The sequence below is a fragment of the Cajanus cajan genome, chromosome 8, assembly GCF_000230855.2.
Source record: "Cajanus cajan strain Asha chromosome 8, NIPB_CcT2T_4, whole genome shotgun sequence".
Classification (NCBI taxonomy): Eukaryota; Viridiplantae; Streptophyta; class Magnoliopsida; order Fabales; family Fabaceae; genus Cajanus; species Cajanus cajan.
Genome location: NC_138524.1, coordinates 5,874,774 through 5,894,154, shown reverse-complemented (window position 1 = coordinate 5,894,154; position 19,381 = coordinate 5,874,774). Strand labels below are relative to the sequence as shown.

Genomic DNA, 19,381 nt, shown 5'->3' with positions numbered 1-19,381 from the left:
CGCTTAAGTGAGCAAATTACTCGTGTTGAGCATGTGAAATTCGATTAGAGCGGTTACATAAGTGCTCCAAGCAAGTCAAATCAAAAACAACCTCTAAAAGGATTGAACAAGGTCACTTGAGCAAGCTACATAGACACTCTAAGAGAGCATACACGAACAAAAGTCTATTTTAAAATGTTATAAATTAGGATTTTTAGGAGATTTTTGTATTTGGGTTTTTTTTTAACACAATTTTTGATAGATTAAAAAGGGTTTTATGAGACAATATTTTTGTAGTCGCGAATCATTCAAAATTGTTTTCTTTATTGTATAAGTCTTAGATATGAGTGGTTATATCTCTATTGTTAAAGATTAAATCGGTTATTGTACTTATATAACTTTGTGTTTTCGTTCAATAAAATATTTTTATCCAGTTAATCGTTTTACTTTATACTTAATACTTAAACTAGGGTTGGAAAACCCTTTCAGAATTATGATATAGGTAAAATATTTATAAAACTTATTACTAGAAATAAAATGAGTTTTATTAGTCATTTTTTTGTCTCTGACCTTAATGCAGATTGTTTAACAAAAATTATCAAGGAATTGAAATTTTCCTTAAACAACCTATAATTTCTCATTTAAGGAATTGAGGTTTAAATATAATTACATATTATTGAATTAATCGTATAATTTCTAATATTGAATGAAAATTTAAGAAAATTTACATGACAAAAGTTAGTGAATCCATCTCCGACTATTCTCATATTATAAATTCAAATTTTCTATTAGCCCATTGCATGTCTTTTCTTTTTATAAATTTCTTATATTTCATGTTAAACAATTCTCAATTTTCATTAGTTTATTTGTTTAATATTAAAATTTAATTAAATAATTATAACTCAAAATTTTCTAATTAAATTTGATAAGTTATACTTCTATCTAATTTATTATTTATATCAATCGGTATATAATTGTGAAAGTAACAATATCCACTTGTTAAATTTATGTCTCAGAACTTATAAAGAGAAAGAGAGGGAGAGTGTCAATGAGCAAACCTCGATTTATATATCCTTTTAGTAACACAGGAGTGCAATCAAATCAAATTTTATCATAAAAATTCATTACTCGTGAATGATTTGTTGATCGAATCTACACAATGCATCCAGGAAAATGGAAACAAAAACCAACGAAGAACAAAATATGATATTAAATGTATATATAATTCGAAAAAGAAATTAATACACACTTATGAATTAAAACCAATACAAACACATGGGCTACACTACAGCCAAAATAAGACCCTCACTTTAGTCCCTACTATTAATGAATGAGGGATAACACAATGCCACAAAATAAGGCTTACTTCAGTGTAGACCTTATTATAAACAAATTCTTAATTACAAATTAACCACAACAATGTTGAACATGATTTTATTGGAAAAAAAAATCAAATTGTTGTAGCCGCAAACTTAATATACGGGAGGTGGGGGTGAGTTATAGAGGTAAGAGTGATATGGTGGAGGAGGTGAATGTGATGGTGGAGGTGGAGACTTGTAGTAATATAGAGGAGGTGGTGAAGGTGATGGTGGAGGAGGCGACTTGTAGTAATATGGTGGAGGAGGCGATGGAGAAGGTGGTGGTGGAGACTTATACACGTAAGGAGGAGGTGGTGAAGGTGAAGGAGGTGGTGGTGACTTATAGATATAGGGTGGAGGAGGCGAGGGAGACGGTGGGGGTGGAGATTTGTAGTAATATGGAGGAGGAGGTGAAGGAGATGGTGGGGGTGGAGACTTGTAGACATATGGAGGAGGTGGCGAAGGGGATGGAGGTGGTGGTGACTTGTAGACATAGGGTGGAGGGGGTGAAGGTGATGGTGGAGGTGGAGATTTGTAGTAATATGGAGGAGGTGGTGAAGGTGATGGTGGGGGAGGTGACTTATAAATATATGGAGGTGGTGGTGGAGATGGAGGAGGAGGAGATTTGTAGACATAGGGAGGGGGAGGAGAAGGTGATGGAGGGGGTGGAGATTTGTATACATATGGTGGGGGAGGAGATGGAGACGGTGGTGGTGGAGACTTGTAAACGTAGGGAGGTGGCGGTGAAGGAGATGGGGGAGGTGGGGACTTGTAAACATATGGTGGAGGAGGGGAAGGAGATGGTGGTGGTGGTGACTTATAAACATATGGAGGAGGTGGTGAAGGGGATGGAGGAGGTGGGGACTTGTAAACATATGGTGGAGGAGGAGAAGGAGATGGTGGGGGAGGAGACTTGTAAACATATGGTGGAGGTGGTGATGGAGAGGTAGGTGGTGGTGACTTGTAAACATATGGTGGAGGAGGTGATGGGGATGGTGGGGGTGGGGATTTGTAGACATATGGAGGAGGAGGTGAGGGTGATGGTGGTGGAGGAGATTTATAAACATATGGAGGTGGTGGGGATGGAGAAGGAGGTGGAGGGGACTTGTAGACATATGGTGGAGGAGGAGATGGAGATGGTGGTGGGGGAGACTTGTAAACATAAGGTGGAGGTGGTGAGGGAGAGGGTGGGGGTGGAGACCTGTAGACATATGGAGGAGGTGGTGAAGGAGACGGAGGAGGAGGGGACTTGTAAACATATGGTGGAGGAGGAGAGGGGGATGGAGGTGGTGGAGACTTATAGACATATGGTGGGGGAGGTGAGTGAGATGGTGGTGGAGGGGACTTGTAGAGATATGGAGGGGATTTGTAGACATAAGGAGGTGGTGGAGGTGGAGATTTGTGATAATGTGGTGGTGGCTTGTAATAGTAAGGTGGTGGTTTTACTTGATAAGATGGTGGTGTTTGTGGATAGTAGTTGTCCGATGGTTGGCCATAGTAAGGCTTATAATCATCAGCAAAAACAGTGATAGCAATAAGGCAAAATGCCAATGCCTGGATCAGTCGAGGCCATTGCCTCGTTCCCATATTCTCTGATTAAGTGTTCACCCCTTCTTCTTCTTCTTCTTCTACTCTATTAGTTCTTGCTTTGCAAACTACGGATTCTAAGCCTTTATATAGTGTTTGCCTTCATCATATCTTTGTTAGAAGACAGACTGGCTTAAATTTTTTAAATATATTTACATTATTTTAAAATTTCAACTTGAAGTTGTGGTTGTCCATTAAACGACTTCATATTTTAATTCACAACACGGGGTATGAAGAAAGTCGATCAAGAAAGGATTTTGTGATAGCATGGCTGAATGAGTTATAGTTAAATTTAAATAAGCAATATAATAAAATCGCGTCCTAGCAGACAGCTGCTATGATTATTTCCTTTGCCTTTTACATATATAGAACTGGACATTATAATAATCCGAAGCTTAAAATCTGATAAAAGCTGATAAAGTCAAATGCAGAACAATTGCCTGAATCTCTATATATCTTTTTCTTTATAATATTATATTTGCTTCTTTCTTTCTAATGGCCATATTTCTGGATCATAAAAACATTAATTTATCTCTGTTGCTATTTTATACTTATATTGTTGGAGAAAAGTTAAAACTGCTTCAGCTTATAAAACATCCTTGTCAACTCAAGGGCTAACTAACATACATGACAGATAATGAGAAGGTTGTAGAGAATTCTCAATGTGGTTTAAAAAAATTAATTTTCGACTTGGTATAATTAATATTTCATATGCCAATAGACCTGTCTTAATTGTTTTCATAATAACACATGTATATACCTTTTGCCTTGTATTTTTCACCACCAGAAGCTTGTTCTGAAATTCTTTGATCATTCCACTCCGCGACTAGATTTTTTTTTTTTTTTTTTATGCTAGCAGTAATTTTGGTTATCATATTTTAAGATAAGCAGTATTAATTATATAAATATATGTATATATATATATATATATATATATTTTATGAAGAAGGTTTAAATGATATCGGTATAATTTTTACTAAGTATTACACTGTTCAATAACTTTATATTAAATGTGAATTTTGAAAATTCAACGGTTAGATTGAAAGATCATATCTCTTAGATTATATATATCAAATTTTGTTAAAATTGAACAATAACTTGAAGATAATCAAAGTGTTCATATTTTAGTATATTTTAAAATGAATATATTACGTCAATTTTGTTTTATGAGAATGAAGTATCAAATCATTTTAGATTAATATAAAATTTGATATATATGATCTAAGAGATATAAACTTTCAATCTAACGGTTGGATTTTCAAAATTCACATTTAATATAAAGTTATTGAGCGGTGTAACATTTAGTAAAAGTTACATCGGTATTGTTTGAACCTTCCTCATATATTATTTATAAAGATAAAATATATATTTTATTTTGATATATAATTATTATTTATTAGATAAGAAATTGTTCATTTAATATAAAAAAATATATAAGAGATATTTATACGTTTTTAAAATAAAATTTAGGATATTTAAATAAGAATAAATATAAGAAAGAGTGAAAAAAAATAAAATATTTCTAAAACAAAATATTATTCTAATTTATATAAAGTAATTTTGATCGTAAAGTTTATACCAAAAATATTTTATAAAATTTTGTTAAAATATTCAAATTAAAGATATTTTTTTAATTTTAAAATTAGAAAATAAAAATTATTTTTCTAAAAATAAAAATAAAAAATATTTTCTGAAATCAAACACACCCGAGTGATTCTTCTCTGATTTAATTTTATATATAGACATGTTGTTAATAATGGTGCATACTTCTTGTGTAAAATCACAAGAATCAAATCTAAAAATTTGCACATATTATCTTAATTTACAAATTTGTACCTCAATCCCAAGATCAGTATATATCTTCTAAAAAAAATTTTAATTACATTACAAAATACCTATTAATTTTTTATTTTGTGGATCATTAATTCCCTCTAAAAAAAAATTAATTTGTTCCGGTTTTAATTACAAGTTACTTCGCAACATTATATATTCACGACATGTGTCACCCGCATCTTCTTTATTATTTCTATTTTCAGTTATCCCACGTCGGTTTATAGTCTTTCTTAAATAACTTTTTTTAATTAATATCTAAGAATATCTTTGGTTGCTGAGAATAGAACCTAAGTTCTAATATTTTTAATTATTCTAATTTCTCTTCATTTAATTACTAGGCTAATCTTATATTAAACATGTTTTATCAGACATGTTTTGTTAAATAGTTATATAAATAATACATAATGTTCCATTTTAATAAATAATTATGTTACGGTGTTTTAAATTCAATTTTTATTTATATTAAAATAATATTTAATGACTGAAAATTATTTTATAAATATAAAATAACCTTTAATTATTAATTTTAAAATAATGCATGAATTATGTTTATTAAAAAAATAAAATAGTTATATAAATAAACATATTATACATGAGAAGAATGTTAAAAGATCTCGAAATAATTTTTCTCAAACACAGGAAAATTATAAAATATTTCTCCCCTGTACTTTCTCTTAAAGTATTTTCTCTCTCCAGTTATATAGTAGTATGTTTATTATTCTTTCCTCATGATTGATTAAAAAGTTATCCATAATACTTTTTTTTCGATAAACTATTCAAACCCAATAAAAATGTTGCATCATATTGTTTCCTTTCTTGTAATTTTTTATAATGCAATTTGAAATGTCGTTTTTTTTTTTTTTTGACATGGTAACATACATCTCTTTTCTCTAGCAAAAAGTAATTGTATCTAGAACACAAATTCTTAGCAAGTCTTTAAGTGAATGGCTTGTTTTTTTATTATTGATTGTCTATATGTAAATGATAGGTGAAACTCAATCTCAACCTTGTTCTCAAAACTTGATGCAAACTCTATCAGAACCTAAAAGTAAATCTTGAATCTTGATTAGAGATAATACTAGAAGACATTCAATGTAATTGTACTATCTTCATGATATACAACTGAGTGAGCTTCTCCAAGGACTACTTCTTATTGATAAGAAGAAAGTGCATACACTTGGTCAACTTATCAATAATCATTAAGATAACATCATTGTTCCTAGCCAACCTAGGCAATGCAACAATATGAAGTCCATGGAGATGATATCCCACTTCCATTCTGGTATCCCCAACAATTACAATAACTCTCTTGGTTTTTTGTGCTCAATCTTAACCTCCTGATAAGTTAGACAAGTTGTCACATACTTTGTCACATCTTTTCATACCAAACCACCAATAATTCTGTTTGATATCCTGATATATCTTAGTCATACTAGGATGTATGTTAAGCTTGCTCTTATGAGCTTCCTCCAATATCGTTTTCCTCAACTCTAATCTTGAGATAGGCAAATTCTATCCTTAAATCTCAAATCTCATCATTGCCCAACTCAAAGCCAACTACCTACTTTGAACCAAGTAGCCCCAAGATCTTTAACAAATCTTGATCTTGCAACTGCTTCACACCAATTTGCCTCAAGAACTCATTGGCTATGGTAATCAACTCACAACTAATGTGATTCAAAGCAAAGTCCACGAAGAGATTCAAATTTCTAAATTACTCAATCAACTCCAACTCTTTGGCCATTAGTGAAGAAACATGGATGAATTTCCTGCTTAATTCATCCATCACTACATTGACGTTCCCTGAGTGATACAACAGTTGAAAATCATAATCCTTTAGGAACTCCATCCACCTCCTCTACCTCATATTCAACTCCTTATGATCAAACAAGTACTTAAGACTTTTATGATAGCTAAAGACATTAAACTTGACACCATACAAGTAATGTTTCCAAATCTTAAAGGCAAGTACCATTATCTCTAGCTCTAGGTCATGAGTATGGTGTAATTCCTTTCATACATCTTCAACTGCCTTGAAGCATAAGCAACCATTCTCCTATGCTGCATAATTATTAAATATATTTTCTGTTTTAAAATCTTTTTTTTTTGTCGTAAAATACTTAGTCAAAAGTTATTTTTATTTTAGGATATAATTGTTTAAAATTATATATTTTAATATTTTTTAGTGGAAATGTGACATTATGAGGAAAATATAATTTAGAAGTTACAAATCTCAAATGGAAATCATTGCTCCAAGATCAATTGGATGCGCTCTAAGTGAGCCAAATTTCCTTAAAACACCCAACAACTTGCTTTGAACAAGTTAAGTCTGATAATACAATTAGGAGATGGAATTAGCTCACTCTAGCAAGTAGAGTGCTCGATTGCTTGCTCTGAGTAAGCTAAAATTTGCTCAAAATGACCAAAACCTCGCTTGTAACGAGTCAAGTTAGAGAATATTCCCTAGAAGAGGGTGTTATCTCGCTTAAGTGAGCAAGCTACTTGCATTGAGTAAGTGAAATTCGCTTAGAACGATCACATAGATGCTCCAAGTGAGTCAAGTCAAAGATCATCTCTAGAAGGATCGAACAAGCTCGCTTGAGTGAGTCACATGGGCGCTCTAAATGAGCATACACGAACAAAAGCCCATTTAGAATGTTATAAATTAGGATTTTTAGGATATCTAGGTTTTTTTAACACAATTTTTAAGAGATTAAAAAGGGTTTTGTGAGAAAGCATATTTGTATTCATGAATCATTCAAAAATAAAATCTTTATTGTGTAGTCTTTAGTTATGAGTGGCTAAGTCTATATCATTGAAGATTGAAGTGGCTACTATACTTATATAACTCTTTGTATTTTCATTCAATAAAATATATTTATTCAGTTAATCGTTTTACTTTATACATAATACTTGTTATGGTTTGATCAACTTATCCATGATATTTAATTTAAATTGAGGTTGAAAAACCTTTTTAGAATTATGATTGAAATAAAACATTAATAACACTTATTACTAGAAATAGAATAAGTCTTATTAGTCAATTTTTGGTCTCTAACTTTAATGTGGATTGTTTAACAATAATTATCAAGAAATTGAGATTTTTCTTAAACAACCTAAAATTTTTCACCTAAAAAATTGAAATTTAAATATAATTACATACTATTAAATTAATTATATAATTTATAATATTAAATAAAAATTTAAAAGAATTTATATGAAAAAAGTTAGTTATAAAATCAAATTTTCTACTATTCCATTGCATGCCTTTTCTTTTTATAAATTTCTTATATTTCACGCTAAACAATTTTCAATTTTCATAGTTTATTTGTATTAAAATTTAATTAAATAATTATAACCGATAATTTAGACCACTATCTAATATACTATCTATAATAATTGGTATATAGTTGTCAAAATAACAATATCCGATTGTTAAATTTGTGTCTCAGAACTTACAGAAAGAAAAGAAAGGGAGGGTGTGAAATGCTGGATTTATCCTTTTAGTAACATAAGAGTGCAATCGAATCAAATTTTATCATAAAAAGTCATGACTCGTGAATGCTTTCTTGATGATATCTTCACAATGCATTGCGGAAAATGGATACAAAAACAAACGAAGAACAGAAATACAGAATATGATATTAAATGTAAATTTGGGAAAAGAGATTAATACAAACTTTTAAATCAACACCAATACACACGTACGCATGGACTGCACTACAGCCAAAATAAGGCTTACTTCAGTGTAGACCTTATTATAAATAAATTCTTAATTACAAATTAACCGCAACAATGCTGAACATGATTTTATTAAAAAAAATCAAATGGCTGTAGCCGCGAACTTAATATACGGGAGGTGGGGGTGAGTTATAGAGGTAAGGGTGATATGGCGGAGGAGGTGAAGGTGATGGTGGAGGTGGAGACTTGTAGTAATATGGAGGAGGTGGTGAAGGTGATGGTGGAGGAGGCGACTTGTAGTAATATGGTGGAGGAGGCGATGGAGAAGGTGGTGGTGGAGACTTATACACGTAAGGAGGAGGTGGTGAAGGTGAAGGAGGTGGTGGTGACTTATAGATATAGGGTGGAGGAGGCGAGGGAGACGGTGGGGGTGGAGATTTGTAGTAATATGGAGGAGGAGGTGAAGGAGATGGTGGGGGTGGAGACTTGTAGACATATGGAGGAGGTGGCGAAGGGGATGGAGGTGGTGGTGACTTGTAGACATAGGGTGGAGGGGGTGAAGGTGATGGTGGAGGTGGAGACTTGTAGTAATATGGAGGAGGTGGTGAAGGTGATGGTGGGGGAGGTGACTTATAAATATATGGAGGTGGTGGTGAGGGAGATGGAGGAGGAGGAGATTTGTAGACATAGGGAGGGGGAGGAGAAGGTGATGGAGGAGGTGGAGATTTGTATACATATGGTGGGGGAGGAGAGGGAGACGGTGGTGGTGGAGACTTGTAAACGTAGGGAGGTGGCGGTGAAGGAGGTGGGGGAGGTGGGGACTTGTAAACATATGGTGGAGGAGGGGAAGGAGATGGTGGTGGTGGTGACTTATAAACATATGGAGGAGGTGGTGAAGGGGATGGAGGAGGTGGGGACTTGTAAACATATGGTGGAGGAGGAGAAGGAGATGGTGGGGGAGGAGACTTGTAAACATATGGTGGTGGTGGTGATGGAGAGGGAGGTGGTGGTGACTTGTAAACATATGGTGGAGGAGGTGATGGGGATGGTGGGGGTGGGGATTTGTAGACATATGGAGGAGGAGGTGAGGGTGATGGTGGTGGAGGAGATTTATAAACATATGGAGGTGGTGGGGATGGAGAAGGAGGTGGAGGGGACTTGTAGACATATGGTGGAGGAGGAGATGGAGATGGTGGTGGGGGAGACTTGTAAACATAAGGTGGAGGTGGTGAGGGAGAGGGTGGGGGTGGAGACTTGTAGACATATGGAGGAGGTGGTGAAGGAGATGGAGGAGGAGGGGACTTGTAAACATATGGTGGAGGAGGAGAGGGGGATGGAGGTGGTGGAGACTTATAGACATATGGTGGGGGAGGTGAAGGAGATGGTGGTGGTGGTGACTTGTAGTAATATGGAGGAGGTGGTGAAGGGGATGGTGGTGGTGGTGACTTATATACATAGGGTGGAGGGGGTGAGGGAGATGGTGGTGGAGGGGACTTGTAGTAATATGGAGGAGGTGGTGAAGGAGATGGTGGTGGTGGTGACTTATAGACATAGGGTGGAGGAGGTGAGGGAGATGGTGGTGGAGGGGACTTGTAGTAATATGGAGGGAATTTGTAGACATAAGGTGGTGGTGGAGGTGGAGATTTGTAATAATATGGTGGTGGCTTGTAATAGTAAGGTGGTGGTTTTACTTGGTAAGATGGTGGTGTTTGTGGATAGTAGTTGTCAGATGGTTGGCCATAGTAAGGCTTATAATCATCAGCAGAAACAGTGATAGCAATAAGGCAAAATGCCAATGCATGGATCAGTCGAGGCCATTGCCTCGTTCCCATATTCTCTGATTAAGTGAGCACTACCCCTTCTTCTTTTTCTTGTTCTACTCTATTAATTCTTGCTTTGCAATCTACGGATTCTAAGCCTTTATATAGTGTTTGCCGTCATCATATCTTTGTTAGATGACAGACTGGCTGAAAATTTTAAAATATATTTACATTATTTTAACATGTCAACTTGAAGTTGTGGTTGTCCATTAATCGACTTCATATTTTCCACAATGGAAACAAAGTCAAGAAGGGAGTTGGTGATGGTACGGATGAATGAGTTATAGTTAGATTTAAAAAAATAATTACAAAAGCGCGTCATTGCAGGCAACTCTGATTATTTCCCTTATCTTTATATGGAGAACAGGCTCAATGATCTCGAGCCTCAAGTGTGAAACAGATGATAAAGTCAAATGCAAAACTTGCCCGAATTCTTTAAAATGTCTTTTCTTTATAATTAGCTTTGGTTCTTTCTTCCAGATGGCCACATGGAAGGATTATAAAAACATAAACTCGTCTCAACTTATTGCTATTTTATGCTAAGATCGTCGGTGAAAACTGATTCAGCTTATGAGACATCCTTGTCAACAGGCTAACTAACATACTTGACGAATGTTAATACTGTAGAAAATTCTCATCGTGGCTTAAATAATTCAATTTTTGACTTGGTATAATTGCTTTATAAGCCAGGAGGTCTAAATTAATTGTTTTAATCAATATCAGGTATGTAGACCATTTGCCTCGATTTTTTCACCACCAAAGTTTGTTCTAATATAGCTCCTTTGATCGGTTCCACCCTGTGACTAGGTTTTTGTTTTACTACAGCAGAAAATCCATTCGTGAGCTCGTACAATGTTTTTTCTGAATGTATCTATAAAAAGTTCCAGGTTTCGAAATTGATCGACTGTGGAAAGATTTGATGTAATGTTATTTATTTTTGTGTTGAACATTGTAATACGTACTATTCTATGTATTGTTTATTTGATTTGATATCGTAAGACTAAAAATAATTAATTTGATTATTATGTTGCTTCCTTGTTGAACGCGTGTGATCTGTTTCATTAATTCAATTAGTCTCTATACCTACCAGCTGATAACTCTCCTTTTAGTTCTTTTTTTAATTTCTACGAATTTTTTCAAATTAATTAGTTTAGCCCCTCTTTGGATTTAGGATCATAACCGATTTATACTTTCGAAGTCATTTAACTGCAGTTTGTAGATGGATACAAAGGTTAATTTTTCCCTTGAATTTCAACTTCTTGCTAGTCTGAAGAGAAAACTTGAGAGGATCGACGTGAAATTATATTAACAGAACCAGAAAATAGAACTGCATGCTAGGTACGTATATAAAAATTTTACAAAAAATCTAGCTATCGCTGCTTCGGTTCCGGTTATTGCAGAAATATAATTATGCCATGGGTTTGAAGTTTGAACACGAAATTAATGATCACAATGCATCTTCCATTTGGTATTGATTCTTACCCATGTTTGTGGTTGTAATACTATATATACTCATAGGCATAGCCAAGGAACTTTAAGAGTCATTCTTCTAGTTTAATTTTATAGTTACGTATGGTGCAATTAAGCTTCTTGTAGTAAAAATGTGCGCTACATAAATGGAAAAAAAGATCATGCACCTGAAAATTAAAAGAGGTTCATGTCATAACTGAGATACTCAAATAATCAGATTTTTCCCATACCTAAAAGGTAACGTACGTGTGGCCTCACGGAGGAGAATATTTAGCTTTAGAAGCCATAGTATTATTTCAAGTCTCAAATTAATTAAAAATATGACTAAAATAATTTATATAAGTAATTAAAAAACGACACTTTCTATTTAATTTATATTAATTCAGGTGTAATTAATAAAGAGACATACTTTGATTAAAAAGTCATTCATATATAATACTTTTTTTGCGATTATTCATGCCCATTAAAATTGTTGTATACATAAACAATTTGCTTCCTACCAGCGCAGGTTGGAACGTCTTTTCGTTTGACATAGCGTCTTCTTTCTCATTGGCCAAAACAATAATTATATCATATTGTTAATTTTAATTAATTAGACATATGAAGGTTGTTTCTAATGGTTCATTTGGTATGTATAATAATTTTGTAAGTGGAGGGCAGACACGGGGAGTGTATACCCTTCTAACTATATATATATATATAATTATATTTGATTATTTATTCAAAACTTAATTAATATTACTTGGTATAGGTTACTTCTATGTCCTGTACCCAGCTCACTTTTGAAGACTTTATTTCGTATGGTGAGGGAAATTAAATACTGTTCTGAATTTTGAGTGAAGCCGTCGTTGGCCCGTACGTTCACACTTTCTCTCCGCAATCGTGTATAAATGAGACGGGAATGATTCAAATCTACACTCATAACAGTATTATTCATTATTTTCTTTAAAAAAAGTTTATATGAATCGGGCCTAAAAGTTCATCAGATCCGGAATAGATTAACGACACTCAAACAATATTACAGAAATACTTACATAGTGTTCACTCACAAAGATTTTACATTGTTTACGAGATCAAACTCGTATCTTCATATAATGTGAGCCATATTTTTATCATTTTGGTTTACCAACTTGGACAATATCAACAACTATTGATATGCGTGGAACCGACTGTTTGAGACATGTATTACTACAACACTACACAAAAATTAACTTTTTGTGGCAATTAATTTATTATTTAGCAGCCATATAAATGATTATTATTTTTTTTACCAGCATTTAAATAAAAGTTGGCGTATCCAGTATCGCTAATATTATTACCGACATTTATATAAAATGTTAGTAAAGATCTACTAAATTGTCAGAAAAACTTATTTCTTTTAGTGACAATTCTATTTAGACTTGTTTTATTTAATAATTTATGTTTTACGTTAAATTTTAACGATCTAACTATTGAATTTAAATGTTTAGATTCATTGATCAAGTTTGCAATTTTTAAAAAAAAATTGAAAATCATTTGATACTTCATTTCATTAATTCAAATACACGGATACTCATGAAATATTAAATGATTTTTAAATTTTTTAAAAATTTGCAAAAAAAACTTGATCTACCATTAAAAACCTTAAATGTAACATTGGATCATTGAAATTTGATATAGAATATGAGTTATTGAACAGAATAAGTATTGGAGTAAAAAAATTTCTCCTTTTATATATATATATATATATATATATATATATATATAATAATGGGTGCTTTGTAATAAGAAAATGGGTGATTTGGAGATAGTTATGAAGATAAAAATGTCTTAATGAAATGTGTATAAAGAAGGTTGTATATCATTTATATATATTATTATAGATATACATTAATAAATAAAATAAATAAATAAAAATTGCCAATATATATAGGAAAAATTAAATGACACTAGTATAATTATGATCAGCTATTACATAAAATCTTATTCATATAAATCAAAATTGAGATAATATATATTTTAAAATATACTAAAATATAAACAATTTGATTATCCTTAAATTTTGTTGATCAATTTTAACAAAATTTGACATAAACATATAAGGTAATATAAAGTTAAAATTCAATATTTGAATTGACAAATTCACGTCTAATATAAAGTTATTAAATGGTATAAATAAAAATTACACGTGTGTCATTTAATTTCTCCATATATGTGTGTGTGTGTGTGTGTGTGTGTGTGTGTGTGTGTGTGTGTGTGTGTGTGTGTGTGTGTGTGTGTGTGTGTGTGTGTGTGTGTGTGTGTGTGTGTGTGTGTGTGTGTGTGTGTGTGTGTGTGTGTGTGTGTGTGTGTGTGTAGAGAGAGAGAAAAAGAGAGTCAAGATCCATTAATACTAGATATAAAAATTTATACCAAATCTTATACCTATAATAATTTTTTTATATAATATAAATTTAACTAATTCATCCATTTAATCATGTGATATTATACTCAAGATGTGTATATTAAAATTCATATTATTTTGAATTTTTTCATATTATTATTCAAAAGTAAATATCTATACACATTTTAAATATTATATTATAATTAAAATAAAACAATACAATGAACTAGTAAATAAGTATATATATACGCACACATATATATGAGAGTTGCTACTATAACTTTAGAGATTAAGGGATTTTGGTACTTTCTCTAACATATACCAATAAAATAAATATGTCATTTAACGAAGTTATATCAATATTTAAATGATTTTTATTTTTTATTTAAATTTTTTACATTATTTATGTTTAACTCATTGTTTATTATATTTTAAAATAAAATAAAAAATAATTATCAATTTAAAATTGTTTGACTTGTGTGCAAATTTTTAGTGTTGTACGCGATTTTTCAATCGAAAGGTATTTTACGTGATTTTTCAATAAAAAATGGTGTTTTAGATTAAAACCTTACAATTCTTGGCGCAAAAAAAGTTCAAAACATGAATGCGGGTTTCCAATCAAAGGGCATGAAACATGGGTGCAATTTTTTGATCTTAGGGTGTTGTACGTAGTTTGTCAATCAAAGGATTTTAATGTTGATTGAAAAACAACATACAACAGTGCTTTGCAATCCAAGGGTTTTCAAGCATGAGCCACGTCTTGGGCTCTGACTCAGGCTCACCAAGTCCAGCGCCAAAGAAAGGGAAAAAATAACAAATCTAGGTGAACTTGGCTAGTCCAATAGATACAAGAATGAGATTAAAAATATAGTAATGATTCAAATATCTATCAATAGCCAAAAGAAAACCCGCTTATAAATTTCAAAATTTATCATAAATATAAAAGAGTAAAAAGGATTCTAGATTTTTGATATAAAATAGTAAAATTTATATAAATTTACTGAGTTGTCAACATTCTGTGACCACATTAAATATAGTATATTATGTTTGAATTATTGGTAAATTTGATATCCTTGCATGATATAATTTGATACATCGGATCATTTGATATTTAATTGATTATATAATTAAAAATTGATAATAATAATAGATATAAAATATAATAATATTGAATAAGTTAAAGAAATAATATTAAAAAATAAATATATATTTTGTTATAAGTTGTAGAAAAAAAATTGTTGAAAATATTATAACATATATTTGAATCTCCACTTTTATTATTAGTAACTAAAATTTTCAATTCACCCATTAACATAATTTTTTAAATTGTTATATATTGACCATAAAATAAGATAATAAGATTAGTTTTGAAAGATACACCTAACGTTTTTTAAAGATTAGCCTTAACTTTTTGTTAATGGTAATCACAAACGAAATAACCAATAAAAATTATTTTCATTTAAATTTGAATGGAATGTTAACATTGGAAGTGGTTAATAATGATACTTAGGTATAAGTTGACAATCAACAACTTTTTAATACACACATGAATTTTGTTTTTCCTAAATGTACATATAAAATAAAAATATAAATTTGGCCTCAAATATAAAATTTAATAATTAATTATTTTTTTATTTCATACAAGTGCTCTAAGATTTTGCCTTAGACTAATCTAGCTTAGTCAAAAGATAAGCGGAGTCTAATTAAGAGTTATTTTCGCAAAGAATCAAATTTGAGCTAGCATTGTTCAAACAATTCGATTTTGTGTTTAACATATTAACCAATTTAAACCAAAATAATTAAAATGAAAAATATTAGAAGGTATAAATATTTAAAGATATAATTAAAATAATATAATATATATATATAAACTATTTTGGTAAATAAAAAAAGAATATGTTACCTTTTAATAAAAAAATAATCATTTCCATATTAGATAACACATTTTTTATTATTGAACTCAAATACATTATGTAAATGACACATACATTTAATATAGTAGTCCTTAATATTTTACATAAAATATATTTTTTAATCCAATTTTTTTCTTTTATTGTGCGGAATTAATTTTATAATGTATAACAATTAAATTTCATAAAAATATAATAATGATTAGTAATTATTAAAATATTTTTTTGATTATTTTAATTTTTTCGTTATGTTCAAATATAATTAAAAAATAATCATTTTTTAAAATATTTACAAATTATTAAGGTAGAATCTAAAATGTCTTTATTAATTATTAAGGTATTAATTATTTTGGTATATTTATTTACTTTTGATATTACCAAGTTTTTCCTTTTATTTTGCAAATTAAATTTTTAATAATATATAATGATTGAATTTTGTGAAAATTTAATAATGATTAATAATTATTAAAATATTTTTATTCTTTTAATTTTTTTGATTTTATTTGAATATTAAAAATAGTCTTTTTTTTTCTTTCAAAATCTATACTGACTATTAAGTTGGAATTTAAAATGTCTTTATTAATTATACAGGTATTAATTATTTTGATATATTTCTTTAATTTTAATAGACATATAATAAATATTAATATATACATATATATATATATATATATATATATATAATTTCTAAGGAAGTAAAATATGAGTAACATAATAAGATATTTAAATTAATTGATGATTAATATTTTCATATTCTTTTATATTTACCTTTATGCTTATACTAATGTGTCTAACAAAAGAATATTAAAATACACTATTTTACAACAAAACCAATTGGTTTCTTTATAAAATAGTCTGAAATAACAAAATGAAGTTACATCTTTACATAAAGGTGTTGTGAGTGTCCGGATGAGATTTTTTTTATATAATAAAATGCTTAATGAGAAATGTTTAACAGAGTGGCATCTTAGAGAAGTACACTAATACTTCACTGCATGCGAGCATAGAGATAAGAGAAAGAGCAACTTCACGTACTCCGGCCTTTTGGCGACATATTAGATTTTGATCAAATCAATATTTTAATTTCGAAAAATATATGAACGCATACAGAGAAGGAAATGGAAACCTAACATTAACAAATAACAAAATATGACACTCACTGATACATGGGTACAACTTACAAGCATTAATACATGGCTCTTGCTATAGCGCAGAGGTACCATATTATTATATGAAACTTGGTGACGAACTGCAACAATGTTAAACATAATTTATTGAAAAATTCAAATAGCTGTAACCCCTAGCGTATATACATGGGTGACCGGGGTTGAGTTATTGACGTAAAAGATAATATGGTGGAGCAGGTGATGATAATGGATGGTGGAATTGGAGACTTGTAGTAACATGGAGTAGTCCGTGAAGACGATGGAGGTGGTGGGACTTATAATGATACGGTGGAAGGATGAAGGACAAGATGGAGAAGTGGTGAAGGTGGGGGTAGAGATTGATCTATCTAGTAATATGGAGGAGATGGTGGAGGTGGGGACTTGTAGTCATATGCAGGAGGTGGTGGTGGAGATGAGTAGACATATGGAGGTGGTGGTGGAGATGAGTAAACATATGGAGGAGGCGGTGGAGATGAATAAACATATGGAGGTGGTGGTGGAGACTTGTAAACATATGGGGGAGGTGGTGGAGATGAATAAACATATGGTGGAGGTGGAGGTGACTTGTAAACATATGGAGGTGGAGGTGGAGATTTGTAGTAATATGGAGGTGGTGGTGGGGACGAATAAACGTATGGTGGAGGTGGAGGTGACTTGTAAACATATGGAGGTGGCGGCGGAGATTTGTAGTAATATGGAGGTGGTGGTGGGGACGAATAAACATATGGTGGAGGTGGAGGTGACTTGTAAACATATGGAGGTGGCGGCGGAGATTTATAGTAATATGGAGGAGGTGGTGGCGATGAATAAACATATGGTGGAGGAGGTGGTGACTTGTAAACATATGGTGGTGGAGGTGACTTGTAGTAATAGGGAGGTTTGTAGTAATGTGGAGGGAATTTGTGTTCATAAGGAGGTGGTGGAGGTGATTTGTAGTAATATGGAGGGAATTTGTATCCATAAGGAGGTGGAGAATTGTAGTAATATGGAGGGTATTTGTATTCATAAGAAGGTGGAGATTGATAGTAATATGGAGGAGATGGGGATTTGTAGTAATATGGAGGTGATGATTGGTAATAGTAATATGGTGGTGGTTTGTAATAGTAAGGTGGGTAGTCTTTATTATAGGGTGGTGTTGTTGGATACTTGTATGGTGGGTCTCCATAGTAAGGCTTGTCATCATCAGCAACCACCATACTAGAAATTATGCAAAATATTAGGGCATAGATGAGTCGAGGCCACTGCCTCGGCTCACCTGAGGTTCCCATCTCTACTAGCTAGTGTGCTTCCCTTGTCTGTGCCTTATGACTTAGAAGACTTGTGGTTTATGCTTTACTTGTTGGTAAGCAAAGTAAGGATTCTAACCCTTTATATATTGTTAGCAGCTTCCATCATAAATGGGAAGATTTGTTTGTTAAATGCATTAACGGACATGGCTAAATGTTTTATAATTATATTAGACCAGGTTTTGAGGCTGATGCAACACTCTTGATTGTTTTCATTGTTTTATATATTTCAACTTGAACTCAACAAAGTCAGGTAGGGAGTTGATGATGCCATAGCTGAATAAGTACTTGATAGATTTGATCAAACATTGGAATAGCGCGTCCAACAAGGTAAATAATGAGCAAAAGGCCAAAGTGTGAAATGTTAAACGAGCATTAATTATATAATCTGTCTTATGGTTATAATTTATCTTTGGTTGTTTATTCCATATGTCAAAAATTCAGGACAGTAAAATACTAAAGTGTAACTATCTTAAGTGCCAAAAATCAAATTAAAAAACGGGGAATTTTTTTTTTCCACATTCACTTGCATGTGGAAGCCAAGACAAATAATTGATATGATTAGTGAGTATATACATGGGGAATGCTAATATACTTCCACCTATTTTTTAGTAGGAGTATGTTAACAACTTACACCAAAATTTTATGACAAAAAAATCACTCATTTTTTTTTATTTGGTTAATTTGTATAAAGGATATTATAGTAATTTAATTTAATTTTAAATGAAAATAAAATATTTTCTCTCTCCTATTAACTTCATTCTCTAAGTCATTTCTCTCTTGTATTAAATTTATTCTCCAACTCATTTCTCTTTCCTATTAAATTTTTTCTCTAACTTATTTATCTCTCTCTTATTAAATTTCTTCTTTAACTTATTTCTCTCTCATCTCTCATGATGTCTCCCCCCTCTCTTTCTCTAACAAATAAA

At 31.5% G+C, this 19,381-nt stretch overlaps 3 protein-coding genes across 3 annotated transcripts; all 3 read right to left on the bottom strand.

Moving 5' to 3' along the window:
• Positions 1–1,174: 1,174 nt before the first annotated feature.
• Positions 1,175–2,975, bottom strand: LOC114916849 (uncharacterized). The gene has a single exon (XM_029274386.2). The coding sequence runs from the start codon at positions 2,922–2,924 to the stop codon at positions 1,452–1,454; it is 1,473 nt and encodes a 490-aa protein (XP_029130219.2). The 5' UTR covers positions 2,925–2,975; the 3' UTR covers positions 1,175–1,451.
• Positions 2,976–8,379: 5,404 nt separating this feature from the next.
• On the bottom strand, positions 8,380–10,343 carry LOC145950615 (uncharacterized). Its single transcript, XM_083061847.1, has one exon. The coding sequence runs from the start codon at positions 10,268–10,270 to the stop codon at positions 8,603–8,605; it is 1,668 nt and encodes a 555-aa protein (XP_082917973.1). The 5' UTR covers positions 10,271–10,343; the 3' UTR covers positions 8,380–8,602.
• A 6,768-nt stretch (positions 10,344–17,111) lies between these two features.
• Positions 17,112–18,526, bottom strand: LOC109813380 (uncharacterized). Its single transcript, XM_020377557.3, has one exon. It carries the CDS (start codon positions 18,432–18,434, stop codon positions 17,514–17,516), a length of 921 nt encoding a protein of 306 aa, XP_020233146.2. The 5' UTR covers positions 18,435–18,526; the 3' UTR covers positions 17,112–17,513.
• Between the last annotated feature and the right edge of the window lie 855 nt (positions 18,527–19,381).

Coding starts and splice junctions, on each gene's coding strand:
- LOC114916849 (XM_029274386.2), bottom strand. CDS start 2,924: ATGGGAACGAGGCAATGGCCTCGACTGATCCAGGCATTGGCATTTTGC.
- LOC145950615 (XM_083061847.1), bottom strand. CDS start 10,270: ATGGGAACGAGGCAATGGCCTCGACTGATCCATGCATTGGCATTTTGC.
- LOC109813380 (XM_020377557.3), bottom strand. CDS start 18,434: ATGGGAACCTCAGGTGAGCCGAGGCAGTGGCCTCGACTCATCTATGCC.